Source organism: Drosophila innubila, chromosome X (assembly GCF_004354385.1).
Source record: "Drosophila innubila isolate TH190305 chromosome X, UK_Dinn_1.0, whole genome shotgun sequence".
Classification (NCBI taxonomy): domain Eukaryota; kingdom Metazoa; phylum Arthropoda; class Insecta; order Diptera; family Drosophilidae; genus Drosophila; species Drosophila innubila.
In genome coordinates this window covers 10,034,019-10,060,308 of record NC_047626.1, presented here as the reverse complement: position 1 = coordinate 10,060,308, position 26,290 = coordinate 10,034,019, and the positions used below count along the sequence as shown (strand labels likewise).

At 38.2% G+C, this 26,290-nt stretch overlaps 3 protein-coding genes across 5 annotated transcripts in view; 1 reads left to right on the top strand and 2 right to left on the bottom strand.

Moving 5' to 3' along the window:
* Positions 1 to 111: 111 nt before the first annotated feature.
* On the bottom strand, positions 112 to 7,101 carry LOC117794351. The gene is made up of 9 exons (XM_034634991.1): positions 6,963 to 7,101; positions 5,985 to 6,902; positions 4,001 to 4,458; positions 3,779 to 3,930; positions 3,502 to 3,718; positions 2,476 to 2,826; positions 987 to 1,778; positions 717 to 940; positions 112 to 654 (listed from the first exon to the last, which is right to left on the bottom strand). The coding sequence occupies exons 1-9, from the start codon at positions 7,099 to 7,101 to the stop codon at positions 489 to 491; spliced, it is 3,417 nt and encodes a 1,138-aa protein (XP_034490882.1). The 3' UTR covers positions 112 to 488.
* A 1,567-nt stretch (positions 7,102 to 8,668) lies between these two features.
* Positions 8,669 to 23,815, bottom strand: LOC117794350 (coronin-7). 3 transcript variants are annotated; one of them, XM_034634987.1, is made up of 15 exons: positions 23,667 to 23,815; positions 19,017 to 19,484; positions 17,681 to 17,867; positions 17,063 to 17,619; positions 16,584 to 16,736; positions 15,441 to 15,992; positions 14,839 to 15,019; positions 14,111 to 14,196; positions 13,774 to 13,806; positions 13,510 to 13,682; positions 12,005 to 12,931; positions 11,595 to 11,940; positions 10,967 to 11,102; positions 10,809 to 10,903; positions 8,669 to 10,726 (listed from the first exon to the last, which is right to left on the bottom strand). In XM_034634987.1, exons 2-15 carry the CDS (start codon positions 19,323 to 19,325, stop codon positions 10,634 to 10,636), a joined length of 3,828 nt encoding a protein of 1,275 aa, XP_034490878.1. In that variant the 5' UTR covers positions 19,326 to 19,484; positions 23,667 to 23,815; the 3' UTR covers positions 8,669 to 10,633. The 3 variants fall into 3 exon arrangements, with proteins under 3 accessions (XP_034490878.1, XP_034490880.1, XP_034490879.1); XM_034634989.1 differs by lacking the exon at positions 15,441 to 15,992; XM_034634988.1 differs by lacking the exon at positions 23,667 to 23,815 and having other exon boundaries at positions 19,017 to 19,505.
* A 1,285-nt stretch (positions 23,816 to 25,100) lies between these two features.
* The window catches only part of LOC117794108 (guanine nucleotide-releasing factor 2), a 33,251-nt gene continuing 32,061 nt past the window's right edge, over positions 25,101 to 26,290 (top strand). The window contains exon 1 of the mRNA XM_034634608.1: positions 25,101 to 25,434. Coding sequence (XP_034490499.1) covers positions 25,386 to 25,434 — 49 coding nt within the window. The 5' untranslated portion in view covers positions 25,101 to 25,385. The remainder of the gene's footprint in view (positions 25,435 to 26,290) is intronic.

Genomic DNA, 26,290 nt, shown 5'->3' with positions numbered 1-26,290 from the left:
GTATTTTATATTTTTCAGATTTTAATCTAGTTTAGATTTTATAATGTGAAAACATGAGTATATATTTTTATTTATTTTGTCAAAATAATTACTTATATTATTAATGTGCATAATGTCCGTTTGTCTGACTACAAATATAATAATTTTTTAACCGTAGATCAAGTTTTAATTTTTAGACTCAACCGCAAAACGAGAAAATAAAAAACGAATTTTAAGCAATGAACAGAAATTATTCAGGAAATAAATTGTACAGAGCGTGTAGAAGAAAGGGTATCTCGTAGTCGAGCACTCTCGACTGGAGCGTTGTATAAATTTCATATATGTATATGCTGCAAGTATATTTTATTGTGCAAACTTTGGTGCGTATAGCCGAAGATATTTAATAAATTATGAATTATTATGTTTAAGCAAGAAGAAGAAAATCTTAAAAAATTATACGCAAAACCGAATTGATTTATGTGCCAGGATAACGTATGTATGTGCAACTCTTATTTCTTCTTGGCGAGTATCTTGTTGATGTCCTGCAGCTCTCGCGTGCTCCAAGGCTCCAGGGGATCTGGAGGGGATTCCGCTTTGCGTCCATGTGCCGAGCGACCACGTGACGCCTGCTGACGTTTGCTCTCCAGCTCCGCATCGCTCTGCTCGGGAGATACCCTGTAAAGGAACCGGGGGCAGCTGACAGATGGCAGATGGGGCATATCAGTTGCCATACTCACTTGTTTTTCCGACGAATTCGCGCGCTTTTGGCACGACGCGCTGCCTCATCCTGGGCAGGTTGGCATTTGCGTAAATGGAACTGTTTCATGGTGGCATGCACCTGCTCCGTTGTGGGCAAATCCTCGCTATCCTCGTGGTTGCCATTGCCATCCTCGGTTTCCACCTCGGCCTCCTGTTCAATGGTCAGCACCTCCTCGGCCACAGCCTCCTCGAAATTAAAGGCCTGCAAGAGTTGTTAATTGAAGCAACTAACACTGTGGTCGACTTACCGGCTCCAGGTCGAGATCCGGCAGCTGTTGTCCCCACACCGAGGACATGGGTTTGCCATCGAAGTTGGACGTGCGCTTGATGTCCGCCTTGGAGAGCGCATTGTGTGTGCGCTTGGCCAGCGAGAGCTTGCCGAGAATGGGACCACCGCTGTCGCTCTCCTCCGTCTCCACCTCGGCCAGCATGTTCATGAACTCCTCCAGCTTCTTGGGATCCACAATATCCTTGGGATCTTGAAACAAATTCGTCAGATTGCCCGGCATGGGCATGACCATAGCAGGAGAAGCAATTTCTGGGTTTTTCTGGGTTTCAGCTGCTGGGGGCTGGGCTGGAGCAACTGCAGCTCCCACTGCCGGCACAGCTGTCTTCTTGGCCAGCTGCGGTTGCGTCTTCAGCGTCTGCTCGACCAGATCGAAGGCTTTATTCGCCAGCTGCTGCAGACCAGCAAAGTAGTGTGGATCATGGGTGTCCGGGCGTTGATCCGACATGAGGATTAGCTCACGAAACGGATCTGGAGCGGCGGCAGCGACAGCTGTTGCTGCTGCTGCTGTTGTTGTTGTTGTTGCCGCACGCAACTGGACACCATTGCTGGCCGCAGGATTATTGGCAAAGCTGAGCATGTCCATGGCATTGGTGAAATCGGATTCGGTGTGCAGATTGTAGGGATCCTTGAGCTTCTGTTTGGTCACCTTAACCGGACTCGAGATCGAGGCGCGTCCCCACATCAACCGACGCATCTCCTCCCCCGTCATGCCGCGCTTCTTCAACGCCGTCAACGTGACGCGTCCAACGCGCTGAATGCGAAAAGTTACAATAAATATTGATTTCTTTAATTAATAATACAATTTAAAATAAAATAAAATTGCCAACTATTGTAAAATATAATTTATATTTTAATTTAAATTAGAAATATAAACAAATTTAAATTTAACTGATCCAAGATTTGCTGCAAGGATTTGGAAAAAATCCAATTAGATCAGTAAGATGTTACAAATAAGAGTTATGAATTTGAAAAATCAAACAAAATAAAAAACAAATGTCTGAATGAGAAAATCTCAAATATATATATAATATTTCTGGATGGGAAAAAAGTGACACTAATGGAATAAATTGCATTTTCCAATTTTTATGCAGAATGGTTAAGATTTAAGGAAGTTAAGGCAGTCTAAAGTTTTCGAAGAATCTTTTAAGAGAAAAGTATGGAAAAATAGACAGTAATGAAAAAAAATTGATTTAAATTATAGAAACAATTATAAAAATTTACATTCCTCAAGAAAAGTGGTTAAGATTTGAAAAAGTTATAACAGTTTGAAGTTTTTTAAAAAAAAGTGAAAAGTCTGGAAAAAATGCACAGTGATGGAAAAAAATTGCAATTTTTACACTTTGGTGCAGAATCAGAATCAGTTTTTTGAATAAGAATCAAGTAATTTTTATTATATAATTTATTTTTTTTAACACTTTAAACGCGATCCATGAAATTTTTGGACTTACCTTCCAATTGGAAACAGCGCCCTTGCGCTGCTTGGCTCTGGTTTTGCTCTTGCTCTTGATGACCATCACACCACGCACCTCAAAGCCCGTATCATCCGCAGGACCCAGTGGTATGGAGTACGCCTCCAAATAACCCTTGGCATCCGACTGTGGCACAGCACGCTCCAACGTGACAACAATCTTGGCCCACTGCTTCATCCATTCCTTTTCCGACTGCTCAATGACGGTCACATAAGTGTTGCCCATCATGGCAATCAACATGTTGAGCAACAGAATCGGCACGAATATCATGAAGATGACAAAGACAGTCTTCGACAGATTCGGATAAGTTGTCTGATTTAAATCGGGATACTATAAGGGAAATGGATCAGACAGATGGAGTTATATTTTTTTTTTTCAAAAACTTATAATCTTTGATTGATATTTATTCTCCATCCATTTTTTAAAATTATAAATGGATTGAAGAGATGACTTGTCATAGTTTATTGAAAGGTCTTACTTGTCCTAAATATAATCAATTTATCTTTTTCAAAGTTTTTTTTTCAGAATTTTAAACAAAAAACCAATTGGTAAAAATATGGCTAAAGAACATAATTTCCTACTTTAAAATTATATATCGCTAAATTTTTGCTTAAATTTTAAACTGTATGTAAGTGATAAGTAATTATATTAATTACCTTTCAGAAAGTGTAAAGCTTTTGAAAATCGGGTAATGGTAAAAAATGCAAGTGCCATTCTGGAGAAAAGTCTTTAAAAAACACAAAATTAAAAAAAAAATTTTAAAAAAAAATCATAGCATAGGAAAATTGTTCAAGGGGATTTGTTAAAGGTCTTGCTGTTATATAGTATAATGTTCCAGATATAATAAACATGTTCTTTATTAAAAAAATAAAATAGTTCTAAAAATATAAAAATATGCTATAGTCGAGTGTGCTCGACAGTGAAATACTCAATAACTGAATCTTTTATTAAAATAAAATAAAAGTATTTATTATAAAAGAGAGGGGACTTTAAGTAAGTACTCACATTGTAGTCACCCAGTGTGGTCTGAAAGAGAGCCATCCAGGTGCTAGTGTAGGTATTGAACATGGTCGACTGCACCTGGGGATGTCCCTTGTAGAGGAAGTAGAAGGCCTGCGAGAAGCCGCACAATACAATGGAGTAAATGATGCCAAAGGTGAACATATCACCCGTTATCATCGAGTATATCATGGTGACAAACGGTCCAGTGAGTCGAATAGCGCTGCAAATCGAAGGATTAGCCAGGGATAACTTTGGTTAAAGGTTGGAAAAATGTGTTTACCCGGCGAAAAACATGAGAAGAAACCAACTGCCGGGCACGGCAAAGATGAGAATGGCCTCCTCAGTGTCCGTGTCGCCAATGAGACGAAATGGAATGCAGGCGAGGATCAGAAGATTGGAAAACAAAAAGATTGCCTTGGCCGGCGCATGGGACTGTCGATGAATTGTTGATTGATTGTTAATTAGTTTGTCATGTGATCAATGGATGGATGCACTTGCTCACCAGCTGCTTGAGAAATGCGGACAATCCTTGATTCTTGATCTCGTCACCCTGCTGAAAGATCACATAGCTCAGTACGCCGGCAATGGTCGCCAGCTCGGCACAATATCTCGCCACAGTCTGAGCATTATAATCACCCCCATCCCCATTACCATCCCCATCTCCATCCGCACCATTACCATTAAGTTCTCGCTGTCCATCCTTGAGCGCTGCTGTCGCTGGCGCATCCGCCTGATCTCCGCCCTCGTCCAGGTCATCGCCATCGTGTGCCGGACGCAAATAGACAGACACGGTAAGGCAGAGTAAGTGTGTAGACAGAATGAGCAGACGCTTGAGGAACTGATTCTGTGCAAAGGTCTTCCACTTCTCCTCCAGCAGACGTTGGATAATGCCGCCATCCAACATGTCCAGATGCTCCGGCTTTGTACCGTTTAGGATGATAAACAGTGCCGAGTTCCAGTCTGCAAGTGTGCTCGACAGTGAGACAACCATTAAAATAGCAAGAAACGAATTCAAGTAAATGATATTTTCGACCGATCGTTCCTATGGCAGGTATTATATTATTATAAATTATACTGACCAGAATATGCATATGAATTGGTCTTTCACAAGCTGACCAAATTTGGTTCAAATCGATTCACTATATTATATAGCTGCCATAATAACGATCGGTCGAAAATCTCACCTTTTTACGCTCAACGCAGACCGTGAATTGTACTGAGAATTATGGTTTCCTGGTGAAAACATTTTTTGAACATTTTTTGGTCTCAAAATTAATTCCGCATTGAAATTTAATTAAATTCGTTAAAAAATTGTTCCCTCTAGATCTTGATTTCGATGCTAAGGGTCCCCCCTTTGAAATTTTGAAAATTGAAAATTTTAAATCTCAAGTTTTCGCTTTTAATCAACTTCCTATATCGTAATTAGTATAAAACAACACTTAAAACTTGATTCTGAGACCTTTCATTTTTTTGTAAAAAATCATGTCATACTGGACAAAAATTTTGACTTGTAAATCTGCTAGATCCAAAGTCTGACCAACTTCAAACTTTCATAACTTCGTCAAAAGTGAACCGATTTTCAAGCGGAATGTCATTTTGATCATGGTTCGGCCACTAAATTCGGTCTGCATTCAAATTTTATGAAATTTGTTCAAACAAATATTTTCCTCCAGAAAAATTCTGGATGTTGATTTCGATACTAAGGGTCCCTTTGAAATTATGAAAAATCAAAGTTTTGAATCTTAAGTTTTCACTTTTAATCAACTCCTTATATCGTAATTAGTATAAAACAACACTTTAAACTTAATTCTGAGACGTTTCATTTTTTTGTAAAATATCATGCCAAATTGGACAAAAATTTTGACTTGTAAAGTTGCTAGATCCAAAGTCTGACCAACTTCAAACTTTCATAGCTTTGTCAAAACTCAACCGATTTTCAAACGCAATGTCATTTTGAACAAAGTTCGGCATTTAAATTTATTCTGCATTGAAATTTTATTGAATTTGTTAAAAAAATATTTTCCTCCAGAAAAATTCTAGATGTTGATTTCGATGCTAAGGGTCCCCCCTTTGAAATTTTGAAAATTGAAAATTTTAAATCTCAAGTTTTCACTTTTAGTCAACTCCTTATATCGTAATTAGTATAAAACAACACTTTAAACTTGATTCTGAGACCTTTCAATTTTCTGTAAAAAATCATGTAAAACTGGACAAAAATTTTGACTTGTAAAGTTGCTTGATCCAAAGTCTAACCAACTTCAAACTTCCATAACTCTATCAAAAGTAAACCGATTTTCAAGCGGAATGTCATTTTGATCATGGCTTGGCCCACATATTCATTCTGCATTCAAATTTAATTATTTTCCTTAAGAAATATGTTTCCCTCTGTTTAGGGTCTCTAGGTTTTATAGCTCCTGAGATCTAGGTGTTTAAACTATACAGACAGACTTATTTCATAGAAGATGATTACTTAGTATCTCACTCACTTGTGCGACCGTCGGGCAGGAGAGTATCCAGGGCATTTAATGGATATCCGGAGCAGGTGATGTTACTGTAACGCCAGAATTCTCTAGCGGATAGCTCCAACATTTCGCGAAAGACCTCGGCACGTCCCAGCTTGCAGGCGAGGGTGAGGGGCGTCAGTCCCGTCTGATTGACAATGCCATTCTTGGCTGGAGTCTTGGGATGCCTGAGAGCATAGCCGAACATGTCCAGCTTATCGCAGACGACGACCATGTGGAGTATCATGTTGCCAAAGGAATCCTGGGCATCCGGATCGGCACCGCAATCCACAAGGAGATTGTAGACACTCTCGTTGGCACAGCAGGCGGCCCAGGCAAGTGGATACTCACCCATGTAGGCCAATCCCTCGTAGTCGGTGCTCTTGGCCGGATTCATGCGCTGCTGATCACGTGGCAGAAAGAAGCTACCGATGGCACGTTGATTGATATCCGCACCCGCCTCGATGAGATCGGCGACAAGCTCATTGTTGCTGTAGGCAATGGACAGATGCAGTGCACTGGCACCCAGATACTCCTCCCCCTCCATCACATCCAGAGCGAGATTGGGAAAGACACGGAGCAGCACACGGGCGAGCTTCGTGTGTATCTTCGAGTCACAGATGATGAGCACATGGAGCAGACTCTCGCCCAGAGCGCCACGATATTGCATCTGCCAGCAGGCCTTGTGATCCTCCCACTTGCCCAGAGGATCGTGTATCGATAGTGATGCCTCAATCGGTATGGTCACCTCCGTATGATCGCGATACTTCCAGCGCAAGAACTCCGCCCGATTGATGACCTGACCCTTGCCATCATTATACATAAACACCCCAAACTGATCCCTGATCAGCTGCTCCACGGCTATCAATCCGCCCGTATTGATCGCATCGATCAGATCCCCGCCTGCAACGGATCACGGTTAAGGCAGGGAGGAGCGGACAGCGCACTGAATGGACGACTTACCCCTCTTGTAATCCGCCAGTTTGTAGAGCAGACACTTGCAGGCGCTCGCCGAGGATTGTGAGATGACGGCGTCCAAAATGGCGCCCGGTTTCATTTCGGGCGCCTTCTTACGCAAACATTTCTTCAGCAGGAACTTCATCCTGATGCCCAAGCAGCCAGCAACTTATCCACCTGCTGTCTCCTACGACAATGAGAAGTTCTGCCGGAATGTCCTTCCATTCCATTGCATTGCGCAAGTTTGTTTGTTCGATGTCCTTCCTCCCTCCTGCCCCCCGCCACCCAGCTGCCTCGTTGTCCCGGCAACAGCCAAAGGCATCGGAACTAACCCAAAAGTAAACTACAAATTGGGTTAACTAGCTGTGAGGTTTGCCTAAAAGTATTTCGAGAAATTGTAGCGAAATTGGGCAACAGACATTAAGAAAAATAAAACTGGGAATTTGAAACATTAGAAGTAGTGTAATTAACACTAAGAACAAAAATATTAGGAAAATCAAAAAAAAAAATTAATAAAATATCGTTTAATTTTTAAGGAATAATTTTATAAGAAAATATAATTTAGGAAAAATATTAAAAAATATAATTTAGGAAATATATAAGAAAATATAATTTAGGAAAAATATTAGAAAATTTAATTTAGGAAAAATATTAGAAATGCAAGAATAAAATTAATTATTAAATTTTAAAGAACACGTTTTTGATTTTAATTTTTTTTGTTTTTACTACTTCTGTTTAATGTTTTGATGAAGTTTTAGAAATATTCTTTAAAAGGAAAAAGGACCATCATGAATCTCTCGATATTTAGGCATCTGCCTGTAAATTACTATTTTTTTATACCCATAAACTTGAGGGGTTGAAAACTTTTTAATGCCCTTCTAGCAAAGCAATCTGACACTATTTTGCCTTGAATAAAACCCAAAAAATAAAAAGCTTTTAAAACATATTTTTTGGTTAATTTTTTTTGTATTGCATTTTTGTTTTATTTAATTATGTATATAAATATATTTGTTTTTTTTTTTTTTTTTGTATTATTACTTAGGGCTAGAGTATTGATATATCGGATATACTGTAAAATAAATTGTATAATGTGTATGCTTTTATCTCTTTTGCATTCTACACTTCTAAATAAATCGCATCATTATCGTTAAGATCATCAGCATCATAATCAAAATCATCGTGTCATATCATATCATTGCGATTATTACAAAATTTATGTATATTTATGGTTTTTTTTTTTTGTGTTTTATATATAAATATAAATAAGTGAGACATTCAAAAAGAAATATGTACCTAAATATATATATATATATATTTTTGTATATATATGTATTGTATGTATGTATATATCATATATGATATATACCTATATGGCTAATAAATACAATATCAGCTTCAATTTCATCAAAATACAAAATATTTATCATATATTTTTATCGAGAGCGATTATAGTTATTACTGTTGTTGTTGTTTTTGTTAGTGTTGGTTATCGATAAAAAAAAAAGTGTAGAAGAGGAAGAAAAGAAAAGCTGATGTGTGCACACCCACTGTGCACTGTGGAATGGCGTTAACTCACTACAATCAAATATCGCAATTAATCGAATGAGCGAGAGAAAAATGAATATAGATTTGAATACTTTTAATACGTTAAGAAGATCATAATAGATATTATTATAATATGCTATATAATTTTGGGTATGTTTTTTTTTTGCTTTCTTTGTTTATATGTTATGCGCATATAAGTACTAGAGTTTTGAGACAATCTAATATCATCGTTATCATGGAAAATGCTCCCGGAAATGCTTCAAGTGAAAAAGTGAAATATTGTGAGTGGTTTTCCGTCTTTTTAAATGCAACATTGTTGGATTGGATGTGTTGTCATGGTCTATATAGTTGATATAACTATATAGCTTCTAGGCCTAGCTTTATTGCCATTACCCGAGAATGTTCTTGGTCGAATCAGTCGCAAAAGTTGTTTATGTTTTTGTTTTGTTTCTTTGTTGCTGTATACAAAATATATATATTTACTATATATATGCATATCTATTGCAAGTACAAAATGCTTTATAAGTATACAAATTATGGTATCATATCGGTTCTATATATCTGTATAAGTTTCTAGTCTTATGTGGAGGAGCTTGATTTTTGCTCTCTTTCGACAAATTTTCTTAAATGGCAACACGGATGCGCTTTTCCCGCAAGTCTTTTCGTTATACATTTTGGAATTGTTGTTGTTTTTGTTTATCATTTCTTTTTATCAATTACATATTTTGTTGTTTGTCTCTTATTTTTGATTCAGTTGTTACATTAAGTATTTGATTTTTGATATATTTGTATTGTATATTGTTTAGTTAATTAGTTATTAACAAAATTCTCGCTTGATTGGCTTACGCATTAAACGTCTCACGTACAGTCTATAATGTTTTTGCTGTCTGTTGTTATGTTATGGTTTTACATGGTATTCTTAAAGGGTCGCAAGGAAGCAATGAATAAAGACAAAGACTAGAAAGATCTATAAAAAAAAAACAAAAAAACAAAAAAAAACGATATTAAAACCTGTGTGTGACCAAAGCAAGCATCAAATTGCTATAAAAACTTGTCCTCTATAATATATGCTATAAAATACATCATGTAAAGATTGGAGTCGTATGTCTGTGTGTGTGTGTGTGTGTGTGTTTGGGGTGTTTATATATGTGGGTGTTGGCCCGCCTGAGCTGCTCCCATTGCCAAAGCGAGAGACAAGTGTCGAGTTGAAATTTACTATATATGTATATATTTATGTGTATATATATATATATAAAAAAGGGATTTTTAATGTATATATATTTATATAGAGAGAGCACATATTGAAATAGACTGAGAGGTAAATACTTGTAAAGCTCTAAAATATTTATATATGTATAAATATATATAAATATCAACAACATCTTTATATATGGCCACAAACTTAAGCGAAATACTCTCAATAGAAAACTATAGAAAATTATAAAAATGTTTTTATGCTTAACTAATTTGGACTAACTACTTAAACAAACACATAAAACAATATATTTATATATATATATATTGTATAGCAATGTTTGTGTGTGTATAAACAAATACAAAACGAATAAAAATTATATAAGTATATATATAAATGTATATAAAAAAAAAGTGAACTATATAAAAACGTTTGCTTAAACTTTGTAATTTGGCAATTATTGAGCAACTGCAGTTGTGGGTAAGGGGGAAACGGGTTCAAGGACATTGGCACAACCAGTTAGCAGTGCATACTCTCTCTCTCACAAAAATAAATGGGTAATAGATTTGTAGCAGCACCGTTGCTATATACAAAGGTCTGGCCCAGCTGACAGCAGTTGACTGAAGAAAGTGGGGTGGTAGCTCCAGAGGGGAGTGATGGGAAAAGTGGGAAACTTGAGCAATGCTCTCAAATATGCCTAATCATTAATTCTTGCCTTGCAACTTGCTGCACGGGTTGTGTTTGTCTCAAAGTCTGTCTCTGTCTCTGTCTCAGTGTGTGTTGTGTGTGTTTGTTGTGTCTGTGTGTGTGTGTGTGTGTGTTGTTAAGTTGTGAATAATTATGCACTGTTTATGCATATACGAGTTGAACTTATCTATGAGTGTATATTTAATAATATAGCTTATGTGTATGCGTGTCCATTGGCGTCCATTTGACGCTACTCTTGCCACTCATTCTCATCGACGCCCTCCATTTCATCCTGCTCCAACTTGGTGGTGTATTCCATGCGCGCACTAACCGATTTTTGTATCTGCAATTCAATATATATTCATTAACATGCATTAGAAAGAGATCGAAAGAGTCAGAGAGTGAGAAAGAGAACAAGAACTGACCTCCTGCTGTTTATTGCTTTCATATTCCGATTTGCTGGCAAATTGCGAAGCATCTGGTTTCTTAACTGCCGCTGGCACTTGTTGTATGGATGACACTAAGCAGAGAGAAAGTAAGTGAGTGAGAGAGAGGCAGAAAGAGATAGATATAGAACACTTACGTGTATCCATGCCCTCTGGCTTGAGACTGACTTTGGCAGCGGCCTTGTCGTTGCAACCAAACCAATCCTCGGAAGAGAGCGTGGCGCTCCATGTAATGCGCGTGGGTGGAAACAAATCATCCTGGAACAGTTCACTCTGCAGGAAATAATAGAAATATTATTATACATTAGATTCAATTATATATTTTATATACTAAATAAAATTATTTCATTTAAAATAGGAATTCTCTTTGGGCTGGTTTAAAAACCGATCCATTAAGCATATTTCGTAAGGAGTTTAGTTAAGCTTTGATTTGATATGAAATTCCAAGATTAAAAAATCGAAATTTTTGAAAAACAAAGTTAGGCTTAGCTAATAAACTAAACTATTACAATTTACAAATCAAATGCAAATAAAATCTGTGGAGTTTTAATAAAGATAGAAAAGCCTAGCATTTAAAAAATAATATAAAATTAAAAGTCTATGAAAATTTTGAAAAATATAAACAAAAATTAGATGCAGAGTAACTTTAAAAATCGAATAATAATCAAATGAACATTAAGGTAATGGTTATTAACAGAAAATGTTATTGCATAGTGTACTTTTAGAGAGAATTAAGAATTTCCAATAGTTTTCCTCTGGCCTTACCTTAATGCGTGGCACTGTGAAGCTGAGCGGCTCAATGGTTGTGTTTGTCAGCCTGTATGCCTTGGAGAACTCCACGCTGGCCACATCGCAATGGTTCTTGGTGAGGAAACTGAGGCCCTGATGCAACGAGGAGCAACGATGATGCGACAGCGGGCATATGTATGGCTCCTCATCGGTTATCTCATAGCAGTATATGGTCGAGTCTCCTTTGCCGGTGACAAACAATGTGGAGCTATCCTCATCATAATATGGTATTAGAATCGATGGCGACACATCCAAACTGGCCGTATTTAATGGCGCCGTCAATTTTTGTGCATTGTACACACTAATCTGACGCTCCGAGACCCTGTTAAAAGTCAATAAATCTTACATTAGATATATGTATTAGAAAAGATTCGATTTGAACTGACTTGTCGAATCCGGTGCAGACAATGTAATGACCCTCGAGTGCCCAAGTGATGCGTGCCCCACGTGTGCCCACAGGACCGTTGCCCTCGCGTATGGGCGTCTCGGATTTGCGTGGATTGTAGACACGGATTTTGCCATCTTTGCAAACACTGGCGCCCAGTTTGCCACATGGACTCCAGGCGAAATCGAATATTTGATCCGTGTGTCCGCTGAGTGCGCATTTCTCGGTCATGGTACGCAAATCCCAGAGTTTAATGGTCATGTCATAGCTGGCCGTGAGAAGCACATCGGCGGCCAAGGGATGAAAGCGTATGAAGTAGATCTTGTCCAGATGAGCGGTCAATTCACCTTGCGGCGTATTTGTTGGCTCACTCAAGCCGCCCTCCTCGATGCGCCACAATTTCACAATGCCATCGTCGCAGGCAACCGCCAGACGCTGTGCATCAAAAGGATCCCACTGAAAGTCCATAATGTTGCTGCCATTCACCAGCGATGGAATGACACCATCGGGCAATCTGCCGGGACGACTCAGCTCAAAGATCGCAATCTTTCCGCCGGGTCCAGAGAGCGGTACCGCAACACGCTCGTGATTGGCATGGAAGCCATTGCATTCGCCCGGTATCTGTCGACTCAAATTGCGCAAGTTCTCAATGTGTGTCGACTTGTGACCGGGCGTGCCCTTCAAGTGACGAAACTTGGACACCTTGCCAAAGACGGTCGAGGTGCGTTTTGTTGATGCAGCACTGAATGCCGCCTCGGTGGCCGATTTCTTCAGTCCAGCACCGTTGCCCCGACGATGCTCCTCCATCAACTTGCCCTCCGGCACAGAGATGCGCTTGCTGTCAATGCCAGACGCGGGTATGACATTGCTATTGCCGCCCAACTGCTGGCTGGGTTTAAGCGGTTCCACCTTGGAGCTTTCACGGCGACTGTGGGGGCAGAGAAGATTGAGTACCATTAGCAAATGACTCGTTAAACTTGCAACAAGTGTTCAAATCGTTGCATTTCAAATGTAACGAGTGAATTATTTGCCACATTTGCAAGTCAACGAGTGTGATTCCAGAGTTTTACTCGTCACAATTAAAATGTAACTAGAGTTTATCTCATCACACTACAAATAAAACGGATAATCAACTCGTCACAACTACAACAGTATAACAAATGAAACAAACGAGTGCTCAACTCGTCACACTTCTTATTCAACGAGTGCGCAACACGTCATATTTCCAATAAATAAAGGTTCAACTAGTCACTTATTATTAATGAAGCAACGAGTGAACAACTTTTTACAATTTAAATGTAGCGAGTGGTCAACTCTTTTGCCTATTAATGGGAGAGCTTGAAATGCAGTAATTAATCAGCTCATTGCAGCGAGTGTTTTACCCGGAGGACAACGCAAAACTTTTACGATAACGAGTGCTCAACTCGTCACATTTTAAAAGTGACGTGTGAGCAACTTGTTTGCTTCGTTTCAAAGCTATAAGCTTGAATAAAAACGAGTACTCACAGTGGCACCGGCGATTGAGCCTTCTCATCCACCTGGCTCTTGGAACGACTCTCGTAGACGCGACGTCGTTCGGCAATGCTGCTACGCACCGCTGAGAAGCGTAGTAAATCGGCATCTGTGCGATCTTCGCCCTCCGTCGAATTCTCCGACGATTCAGAGTTTTGCTCGAATATCTGAATAAAGTATTTGACACAGGATAATAATAGTTCGTTAGTAAAATGTTGATAAAATTTTAAAGTATATTAAAATGCATCCATTGCAGACCTTATCGGATGATTCATCATCGTCAGCTGAAGACTATAGTTGTTTGTTGTTGTTGTGATTGCAGTTCGGGTTAAAGTAGACAGTAGTAGAAAGCACAGAAGTACACAGGAGCAGGAGTAGTTGGTTTTTTGGGTGTTAGTAGCAGGATACATGTAGTTTTTTTTTTTTTTTTTATTACATAAAGAGAGAAGAAACGAATTTTGGCACAGGCATGTAAGAAAGGTCAAAAGTTGAAGATTAGTTAAGTCTCGCTCACAAACATGGCAATAAACTTGTTAGCCACTTTAATGTGACTATGCAATTAAAGAAATCGAATGTTTTCGGGTTTATCATTTACCTTGCGACGCTCCGAGGTGGTCAATGACTTTTGGACGCCATTGCCGTTGCCATTGCCGCCAACATTCGGTTCACGTTCATGGCTTTCTGCAAGAGAAGAGTGTGAATTGATTAGTAATACTCGCTACGAAGTATCCGTTTCTAGATACAAACTCTCGTTACTCGTTCCTTTCAACGATGTATTTGATGCTCGTCACCAACTCACGTTAGTAGCTACTCGTTAGTCACTCTCTCTACATGTTACTCGTTAGAACAAATAGTTAAGTTAAACTCGTTACACATTAGCAGCTCTCGCAACAGTCTACTCGTTACTATTTAGATTAACAACACTTGCTATGATCTACTAGTGGAATGTTGTCAACACTCGTAAGAAGTTATCGTTATAAATACTCGTTAGTATTTCCACGTTATGATTCACTCGTTTCCATAGAAATCATTCGGACTTGGCTGCTCACTAACAACACGTCTATTACTTGTTCATCGTCTGTCATCTAACTCGTTACTTACTTTTAAATACAGTCTACTCGTTACTATTTAAATTAACAACACTTGTTATAATCAACTCGTGCCATGTTGTCAACACTCGTAAGAAGTTATCGTTATAAATACTCGTTCGTATTTCCTTGTTATGATCTACTCGTTGTTATAGAAATCATTCGCACTTAGCTGCTTACTAGCAACACTTCTATTACTAGTTAATCGTCCGTCGTCATCTAACTCGTTACTTACTTTTAATTTCAATTTCCACAATGAGATCGGGTTTGGCGCCTTGAGTGGGCGTCTCGCTAGAGTTCTCCTGACCCACGTTCGATATGTTCTCATGCGAACCGGGCGCAACGGGCACGGCAAACACTTTGTCGAACGAGACGTCACCAGTGTTGCTCGAGAATGGTTTTGGGCCAAGGCGAGGCTGTATAGGAACGTAGAAATAGAACAATTAATGATAAACATTATATTGAAAGTAAAAATGAATACCCATACAAATAAATATCTAAGACTATTAAAAATAAAAAATAACTTAAAAACCAAGTAGTGAAACAGTGGAATTGAAATCAATTTAGGTTAAAATTACAACAACAAAAAATGTGTGCTAAACTCGCTCTAAAAAATTCTAGGCAACATTTTCGCTATCTAAAACGCAGAAATGAAACATTTGTATGGGAACGTTGGAATGAAACACTCTCGCTGAAACAGTGAAAATTAAAATTAAATTCAAACAAATGAGTATAAAAGACAATTTTTTAAATAATAACAAAAGTGCGACTACAAATCAAGATGGAAAATAAAGGGAAACAAAATATGGGACGTCAATGGAAGCTTCACTGTGGCACCTTGTAGGCGGCAGCTGCAGTTGTGCGTGGCCTGGGACGCGGTGTGTTGCCCTCGCCGGCTGAATCACCGCCACTGCCAGGTGTGGTTGCCTCGGGCAACGAATTGTTGCGCGATGTGCGTGGCATGGGCTTCGGTGGCGAGTGGCTGCCACTTGCCGAATTCGTGTCCAATGCCCCCGATGAGGATGCCTCCTCGCTGCTGCCCGTTGAGTGCTCAGTGGGTGATTCCTTCTCATCCACCTGGACATCCTTTTCCGAATCTGTCTTGTATTTCGCCTCGAATTTGCGTATCAATTCACTTTGACTGAGACTGCACTCTTCCGTTTGACCCTTGTTGGGATTCGGATTGGGATGGGTCATCTTTTTGTCGTTATTCTCAGTACCATTTCCATTCTTCTCCTCGCCATTGTTGCACTTGCTGCGCAACATCATAAAATGTTCATTGTCGTTGCGTTTTACTGAAGGTGCAGCTGATTTTTGATTCGAACTTTTGCCCTTTGCCCTTTGGTTCTCAATGTTCTTTATGAAATCGCTCAGATTGCCACGATGTATCTATAGGTCGATATGGGATTAGTTAGATAGACAATCCCTGGTTTAAAACTAAGCTCACTTAGGATTAACGCTTATCCAGAGTTGAGAAACTGAATAATCCATTAGGTTAAATCGAATTTTTCTTAAGATTAACGATTTCCCAGAAAAAAATATCGATGGGAAATTCTGTAGAAAATCCTTAGTTTAAAACTAGACCACTTAAGACTTACGAATTTTTAATAAAAGGTCAATATAAAATTAGACATACAATCCTTAAGGGAAAAAAGTCTTTGTGGAATTCAATGAACAATTCCTAGTTTCAAACTAAATTTACTTGAGGTTTTTTTATTTATCCAGTGTTGCGCAACGAATAGAAAGATGAATCAGTGTTAGCTTGTTGTATTTGGTTTCATGTTAGCAACTTTTATGGAGAATTTTAAAGTGACTTATTCAGTTATCTGTCTCATATGTATGTATATATTTTATCTTATCTATAAGATAACTAGTTTCAAAAGGAAACCCATAAAACTGGACTATCAATCAATGATGCATCGACCTAATCATGTCTATAATGTTAAGTGCATATACAAACATATGTGTGGGAAAACTTACGATAATGGGTTCATCGCCGTGTTCACGCTTCGCTGGATCCAAGTTCATCTTGGGCACAGCCTGATTGGTGCCATTTAACCATTCGCTGGCAATCAAGTCCGTCTTGTAGCCCGTAGTTTCCGGATAAAGATCAGCATGGAAGTCGCGATAGGTCTAAAAACAAGAAGAGAATTATAATAAATATACAGATATGAATATTTTATTCCCTTAAAGAATTTCGACTTATAATATGGACATTACCAAAATTATGAATAATATTATTAGAAAATTAATATTTGGAAAACGACACGAAAAATTTATTGAAAAGGCAAAATAAAAATGTCATTGTTTATATTAATGAAATAGACTTTCACAATTTTTGTTAAAATTTTGTTTAATTTTTATTCCATGTTTTTTTTCTTTTGATTTTGTAATTTTTATAAGAAAAATTTGTAATTTATATGAGGGAACAAATATTAAAACATGATAGTATCGCTTACCTTGCGGGGCACCTGGTACATGATGGGTATGACCATGTTGGAGGTGAGCTGGAGCACACGATTCACCTCCGCCTCCATGACTTTGAGAGCACGTTTGGGCACCAGACACGCCCCCTTTGTTTGTTCGCCTGTGTGTCGCAGTCCTTCGATCAGATACGGATCCTTGTCTGTGATCTCCAGATAATTGATGGTCGTATCACCCTTGCCGGCAAGAAACAGCATATTCGTATCCGGATCAAATAATGGCATTAAAATACCAGTTGAACAATCCAATTCCAATGTTTTCTCGGGCGTATTAAAGTTGCGTATGTCACGTATGATCACCTGCCGCAAACGTGCCGCATCGAAGCCGGTGGTAAGGATGCGCGATTGATTGCCCAGCCAAACCACACGGGAATCCTTAATGCTTTGATGCGATTCGGCGACCATTTGTATGGGTGAACCTTCGGCACGTGGATCAAAGATGCGCACACACTTATCCTTGCAGCTGGTGGCCAAAACAGTGCCATCCTCACGCCAGCTGGCCGATTGAATGACCTCAGGATGCTCATTGTTTGCTGTATATGTAAAATATTAAAATCAGTAATTATACCATTTGAATTCGCTGTGAGGACTTACAGAAGATCTCCTTTTGGGTGGCAATATCAAAGAGCGCCACACAACCTGCCGCCGTGGAGTACATCAATCCATCAGCCGTGGGATGAAATCCAACTGTCTCCACACGTCGCTGTTTGTGGGAAAAAACAGCCTCGGGATCGGAGAGGGATTGCTCCAAGCCCTTTTCCGGTATATGCCAGATTTTTACCTATGAAATGACAGGAAATATATATTTTTAATAATTTTATTTTAATTGCATTGAAAAACAAGTGGGCGGTTACAGTTGAGCACGCTCGACCGTAGGATACCCTGTGTCCAGGTACTCTGTACTATGACAGCTATATGATATATGGAACTGAATTAAACCAAATTTGGTTAGAATGTACAAAACCAAGTTAAATGCATAATCCAACAGTTTGGTTAAGATATTTTAAAAAACAAAAAATTCTTACTAAAACTTGATTTTCTACCAATCGATTTTATGACAGCTATATGATATAGTAGACCGATTTGAACGAACTTCGGCCAGGACGGACAATAGCAAGTTAAATGCTTATTGTATCAGTTGGATTAAGATATCTCAAAAAACAAAAAACTTTTTCATACTAAGACTTCATTTTCGATTGAGCGTCTCTATTGCAGCTATATGATATAGTGAGCCGATTTTAACCAAATTTGGTTTGGATGTCTAATACCAGCCCAGATGCATATTCTATCAGTTTGGTTCTGATATCTCAACAAACAAAAAACTTTTTCGTACTAAAGCTTCATTTTCGATGTATCGTTCCTATGGCAGCTATATGATACAGTGGGCCGATCCAAAAATAAAAACAAACTTGATCTGCATATGGTATCCAGGAACCTAAATACCAAGTTTGAAGTGTCTAGCTCTTATGGTTTCTGAGATCGACGCGTTCAAACAGACAGACGGACGGACAGACGGACGGGCAGACAGACGGACATGGCTCAATCAACTAGGCTGCTGATCGTGATCAAGAATATTTATACTTTGGAGGGTCTGTCACGCCTCCTTCTGCCTGCTCCTCACATTCTGCCAAACACATTATACCCTTTTTTGGACATTTTCAATGGGCTCAGGGTATAAAAAGTTCGTGTATAAGTAGAATACAATAAATGTATTTATTTTTGTTATGGGAATTGTGGTATTTACTATATGTATGTATATTATATAATATTTAGTTTATGAACAAAAATAGCTCCGAGAACTACAGAAGCAGACGACTATTAAAATCTAATCGAGTTTGAAAGCGGAAAGTAAAAATTGCTTTTATAAAAAAACCAAACAAGATCTAGATCAAGTTATTGGATGGTTCCATCTAAAGATGCATCCACTTACCAGACAATCCTGCGATGCGGTGGCCAAGAGTCCGTCGTGAAAGGGTGAGAATTTCAAATCTGTGACAGTATCCGTGTGTCCATGCAACAATGGCATTGTCTTGCTTTTGCGTCCACAATCATCGAGGGGCAGGACAGCGACACTGGAGCCACTATGCTCCCAATTGAAGGCCATAAAGGCGCCCGATGCGGCAATATTATTGCCATAGGTTTGATAGCTGCCAACGCAAATCTCACGGACGCATGCCTCCGCTTTGGGCACAATGGGCGCGGCATTTTTGTACTTGGAAGCCTTGAAGCGCCACGCCATTGTGTGTGTGTGTGTGTTGTGTTGTGTAGAGTATCAAATGGTCTGCTCGAACGAGTCTCAACTCACGTATCCAATTGGACAAGTCGAATTCCAAGCAATTCGCTTTTTATTTGTTTTCTTTTAATATTGTTTATTTTTAGTGTTCTTGCGGTTTAGCTGCTGGAATTGCACATGATATTTCTATTATTATTATTGTTATTAATATTATTATAAATAGCCAATGTTTAGTTATCGCTGTTAAACTGTTTAGCTCGCTTGCCACACAATGAATCAGTCACCAAACACATACACACTGACACACACATACACAATCAATTGATAAGCTGCCGTTTAGTGATATGATGATGATGATGAATGCATTGCCCGCCACGCCCACACTTCAAATAACAAGCATTACTCACAAACAAAACACACTCGCACACACATACATACATTTATCAAACATACTTCAAGTGCAACAGTAGCTGTTGTTGTTGTTGTTGTTGCTGCTGTGGCAAGAATGGAAATGGACAACAAATTGGACTTGGACTTGTTGTCCAACTGCACTTGGCGACAATTATTGAGGAGTTGTATGTGTGTGTGTGTGTGTGTCGCATGAAAAGAGAAAGCACAAACAACAACAACAATTGGAATTGCAATTGCGAGGCGAATGCCAAATGCCGATTTACGATTGACATCGTCGCTTTGCCAAGTTGCCGGATAAGCTTAAAGCACACGTACACACACACACACGCACACACGGACACACACACACATACAGTTAGTCAAGTAATTGTTTTTACTAAATATAAAATTCACATTTTTGCCTTTTACTTTTGATTTTCTTAATATGCTTTAAGAACTATAGACAACTTAAAAAAAATATATATAAATTTAAGAACAAGTAAAGCATTTTTTATAACAAAAACAAAAATACACTTTCTTAGAAATTTTCTTTACTAGTATCTTGACAATTGAAAAAAAAAGAAATTTTGATACCTTGGGCTTACTGATAAATAAGTTCAAATTGTAAATCGAGTTTTAAATCGAAAAAAAAATTAAAAGTGATGTTAAGAAATAGACTTTTCCAATGTTGATGCAGAATTAAATTAGATTTGAGATTTTGATTTTTTAAGAAAACTCATTAACTGATCTAATTGACTGATTTAATTAATTGTTCGTCAAAAATATTATCGAGTCAAAGTATTTGAAAATCGCTTCCGCAAAAATCGAATTGCCGATATTCGATGTATTTTTACAACACTAATTGGGTATAACCATTTTTAAAAAATAAAATACAAAATACGTTCGGATTAGATATAAAATAAAAATATTTGTTTTCTAAATGTTTTTAAATATTGGATCAATTAAATATTATTTGAATACCACAACAAAATATTTTTACGTTCAAATTCAAAATAAAAATTATAAGTAATTAGTCATTATTGTTAATTTAAATTAATTTTAAATTTTAAAAGTTTCAATTTTTTCTATTTAAAAAGACTTGTTTTAGGACACGGTAAACATATAAATAAAACTTAGTTCAAAATTTCAACGTTTTCAGTTGCTATAAATGAAAAACATTTTTCTAAATTTAGGTGTTTACTATATCTTGTTGTTTACTCTATTTGGTATTCACTATGACCAGACTTGACTGTATGTATATTATTTTTTTTTCAAAGCAATTTTTTTGTAACTTAAAAAATAAAAGTAAAAAAAACTAAGAAAAGGCCAAGTTAAATAAGAATTTAATTTGTTTGTCAAAACAATTACTTGGCATACTGTATATGCTTTGACATACACACACACACACACACACACACACAAACGCACACACACACATATACAGCTGCTTGCTTGCTTCGTTTTGTTGTCCTTTCCGGTATGTGAAAAGCTTTTCTTTTGGTATGCGACAAAATAGTGCTAAATCAAGTGTTGCTGTTGCCTTATGCTGTTGTTGTTTTTGCTGTGTGGCCACTTGTAAGCGCTTTAAGTACATATGTATTATAAACAAGTGCCACGCCTCGTGCACACACACTCAAAGACACACACACACACACACACATTTATCAAGCCTGCGTGTTGCACTTGCTACTTTTTATTTATTGGCTGCTACTATTTTCAGTTGCTACCATTTGCCAAATAAGGCAATAATGCAGTTAGTTTCCAAACATGATTCATGCACACTGTCTAGTTGTAATTGAAACTTTTACACCGTGCAACATGAATGCAGAGAAAAAAAAACTAGTCGCAATTTCTGCGAAAAAGAATTTAAATAATTGCTACTTTTTCTACCTTATTTTCCTATTTCACTTTGCTGATTTTTGTGGCTATTTTCGTACATTTTTTTTAGAACTTTTTTTGTAGTATTTTTCTTGTTGCTGTATATATGTTTTCATATATATATATATATATATATATATGCACTCGCGGAAGCTGCAGTTGCAGACAAGAAAACGCAGTTGTTGCAGTGCCACCTTCCACTTTTTCTTGATTTCAATTTATGTTTTTGTTTTTATATTTGTAGTTTTTTTTTGTTTGTGTGTTTTCTTGCTGTCAGCGTATAAATTCAAGTGCAGTCAGCGGTCAGTAGCGGCAACAACAGCAATAAGACGTCAACTAGAGCTCAAGCAACAAAAACAACAACTAGAGACAGTTGCGCTCACTTGACGACGCGTGCGCAAATTCAACTGGTTCGTTAGAAAGCGGCAAAACAAATGACCATCATTGGCTGATGCCTCTGCCTCTGTTTCTACTGCTGTTGCTGCCTCTGATGGTGGTGGTGGTGGTTGTGGTGCAGCCACCAGGTAATCGGGTCAAGTGATTTAGAAAAACAACAACAACTGCGGACAGGAAAAGAAAACTGCGCGCAACTGGACGGAAGTGGGGTGACAGCAGCGGCAAACAGCAACAGCGGCAGCATTAGTTGTCGCTCGGACATTGGCAAAAAGGGAATTGAAAATGAAGCAAAGACGGAGATACAAGTGCACAAACAAGTGCAGAGCGCAACCTGCAGGAGAGTAGACGCACTACGAGAGTAGACGACAACAACAGCATCCGCGGTCTGCAGTTGCTAAAAGAGAGAGCGCAGTTTAACCAAACGAGAGAGCGAGGGAGTGGAATAGGTAGTGAGACAGAGAGGCGGAAGAGAGAGCCAGTGAAAACTGTGTGTGTGCGCCAGTGATGCCAACAAAACAGGACAAATTAAACAGAAATAAACTAGACAGATATTTACATCATAAGTGTTGACTTTAAATAAATATTATTGTGCCGAAACTATTTATATTTGGCATTTAACGACTATTATTCTTAAAAATTTAGTCTGTTTCAAGTGTTATTTGCTGTTATTTGCTTTTTTGCCTATACGGATTTGATCAATTTAGAATTTATAAAAATAAAAGCTAAATCGGCAACACTGGTGTGCGCGTTTGCGTCTGGGGGTCTCTTTCTCTCTCATTTAATTTTCTTTTTTTTGGGCACACACAGGGTGCAAGAAACGTGTGTTGTGGTATATTGCAAGCGGGGGCCGGTACGGTTGTATGTGTGTGGGTGTCCAAATAGAGAAGCTTTGTTGGGGGTGGGTGGCAACACCGGCACCGGCACACCGGCACGTCCACACAGCTTTTTTCAACACTTTGCGCTACTGTTTTTCTTTTAACTCATTTTCTTTTTTGTTTTTGCTTCAACCACTATACAAACAGGCAGTTAGAAAGAGAGCGAGAGCGCGAGATAGGGAGAGAGGGCGAGCAAAAGCGGCCTCCTGGTGGTGGTTCCGTTACGTGTTTGTTGTTGCATATGCATTTATTGACATTTTTCTAGCATTTGTAATGCACTTAATGCCTGTTACTTTCTAGCTGCTTGTTTTTTTCCTTCTCCTTTCTTTCAGCGAATGCGTGCAATTAATAAGTTGTTGTTTATGCACAATTATGTTAGGTATGTATGTCGCGAGGTACTTAAAAGGAAAAACATAAAACGGATGTGGTTGTAAAAGGAGCTGGCGTTTTTCCACTGGCTTTGGCTTGTTTGTTGTTTTCAGCCGGCACACACCCTTTTTTAATACTGGCGCCGCTGGGCAGCGACACTAGCGTCGACAACTACAACAACAACAACAACAAAACAGCTACAAGCACAACACTAACAACAAGAACAACGAAGCTGAGCCGACGCTGCGTTCTGGGCAAACAAAGGAGCAGTTTTGCACCCGATTCATACAAACTCACACACACACAACACATACATATATGCAAAAAATGAAATGTTGCACACACACAGATACACTCGCAGGGTATACAAAATAATTTACAAATGCAATTGAATTTGTCACATTAAATATAACACCAAGCACTTTGCATACAAACTCACTATTTTGGCACGCCCTTTTAACCAATTTCACTGCAACTGCACAATATCGTTTAATTTTCGTGTAAAATGTTGCATCGGCTTTTTTCGGTGCTGTGTAGCCCGCTGTTTAACATCAACATCGATGAGTCGATGGCTCCTTTAACGATACACTAATGTATCGATTTTCGATTCAAAAAAAAAAAACTCTTAAGCGATTGGTGCGCCGTGACACGATACGTTTAAGCTAACCATCGCAATCGATATTTAAACATATTAATGACCCAATGCAATGAAAAATATATAAATATTCTTTTAATCAAACTTGATTAAATAATTATCAGCTAAGAAAATGATTCTGAGGCGACATGTAGTCTTATAAGAGCAAAAATCAAAACATAGAATCAGCCTTATCGATACTTCGCTTAGCGATAAATGCCATTTAATGGTGGGGAAGTCTACAACTGATAATAATTACATGTAAATTTTTAAAACTTGCAAGTGAAAATATCAATAATTTTGTTTCAAATGCCAATATTACGTTATTTTCAATAAGTAATTTACGGTTGGGCAGTGTGACCGCAATTTGCGGCCGACCAATGCTGCCACTTTGCCGATCCACTGTTGCCAACTTAGCTATTTATAGCTAGTTGTGACTCAAACTACGCAAAAGTGCACGAAAAAACATATTTAGATGTATTTAAGCAAAAAACAGCTATTTTAAAAGTTGACACTACTCACTTCACGTTGTCAGAGGTTTTTTTACGGTATGTTTAGGCTGCCACCCTGTTTAAGAAATCTGCAATCGCGCGCTATTTAAATTTTTTTTAGTTTGTTTTAATACCAAGCCTGTCAGCCCAATTTCTCTCGTGACATGGTATTTAAGCAAGCTGGCAGCACTGCTTCTACATTATGAATCAGCTGTGCAGTCTCATCTCAACCCAAAAAGTTGACAACACTGATTTTAATTTTAGTTTAATTGATAAATGGAAGATGCAATAACTTTGCAATTAATAAATAATTTGATGCAAATTTGAAATACGAAATTAAATAAAATGAATGGTATAATTTTAATGAAGGCATAAAGTCTGTTACCCCTCGGGTAGAGAAGTTACACATTTAATTCAAAAAAAAAAATAATAATAAAATTGACAAATTCTAACAATAACGCTGCAAAAATTTTAAAATTTTAGCTTCAGAAATAAAAAAAAAAATTTTAATTTGTTTTCTGTCTACTATTTTTGGCAATTCAGCTAAAATGCTACGGCTTGCCAGATCGGAAATTGTTTTCTGGGACCAACCTTTTAGGCCAGGTGGCAACCCAAAATTACGTGCAGCATAAATGCTATTTTTTCCTCTAAAAGCAATCGGCTTGCTGCTCGAACTGCTGCAGCAAAGTATTATTTTTTTTTTATTTATTAAATGAAGTTGAATTAAGTTGATTGCATTGCAATGTCAAAGTTAATGTCCAACAGCAACGCGTCGCAGCGGAATTGCGCATTGTGATAACGTGAACGAGAAACGTAAACGTAAAACGCGAGCGCTTTTGCTTTGCGGGTGTCGTGTGCGTGTGTCTTGTGCAAGTGTATGTGTTGTGAATCTGCGTATGTGTATGTGTGCGTATGCGTATAATTTTGGTGTGCGGCTGCAGAAGGCAACGACTCGACGCGGCGCTGCCCAACAGCAGCAGCATCGGCAGCAGCAGCACCCGCAACAACAACAACAAAACACAAATCTAAATCAATGTTGTCAACAGCTAAGGAAAGCAAAATGAACGTCTTGCACAAAATGGGTAAGTTTAAGAAATTGGAAATAACAAAAAAAAAAGTATATACATATATAGAAGTAAGAAGAGCAAAAGTGCATTTAAATGCTTCCGTTTCCTTTTGCAACACCTGCAGCAAGCAGCGCAGCAGCAGCAGCTTAGCTGTATATTCATACACGCACACACACACGCATTGCTCGTGGGCAGCATATGCATGTGTGTGTGTGTGCGTGGATGTGTGAGTTGCTGCTAACTCCTTCAACTTTGCCTACAACAATAAAAATAATGAATCACACTAAGAGACAACAACAAGAAGAAGACAAAGGGGGAAGAGCGACAAGAATAATAATAACAATATGTTAATAGCAGTTACGCACAAAGTCAGAAAATCCTGATTCTTTTAATTGCCGCTGACTTTTGCCCACCCACACACTCGCACATACACAAATACAAACACACACACATAGTCGCTGCCCCAAAATGTGCACTTGGTTTATGCGTTGGTTTATCAACAAGTCTATTTTTAGTGCATGCGCCTCGGGAAGTGTTAAAAATGAAGTAACACAAATTTTGCTGTGTTTGTGTGCGTGCATGTGTGTGTGTTTGTGTTTGTGTGTGACTGTGTGCATACACACATGCTGCATACATATATGTATAAGCGAGCACCCACAACAGCCATCTCTCTCTCTTCTCCTCCCACCTATGCCTGCCTACGCTCAATGCTTTTGTGCTCTTTGCTCGCCTGCCGCTTGTTGTTGTTAGACCCTCTCCACCCCCACCTTAACCAACTCCTGTGGCTGCATTTAATTTGTACCAGGGACTGTAAATAATGATTATTTGGCTAATTTAATTTTAATTGCAAAAATCATTTTATTATAGTTAT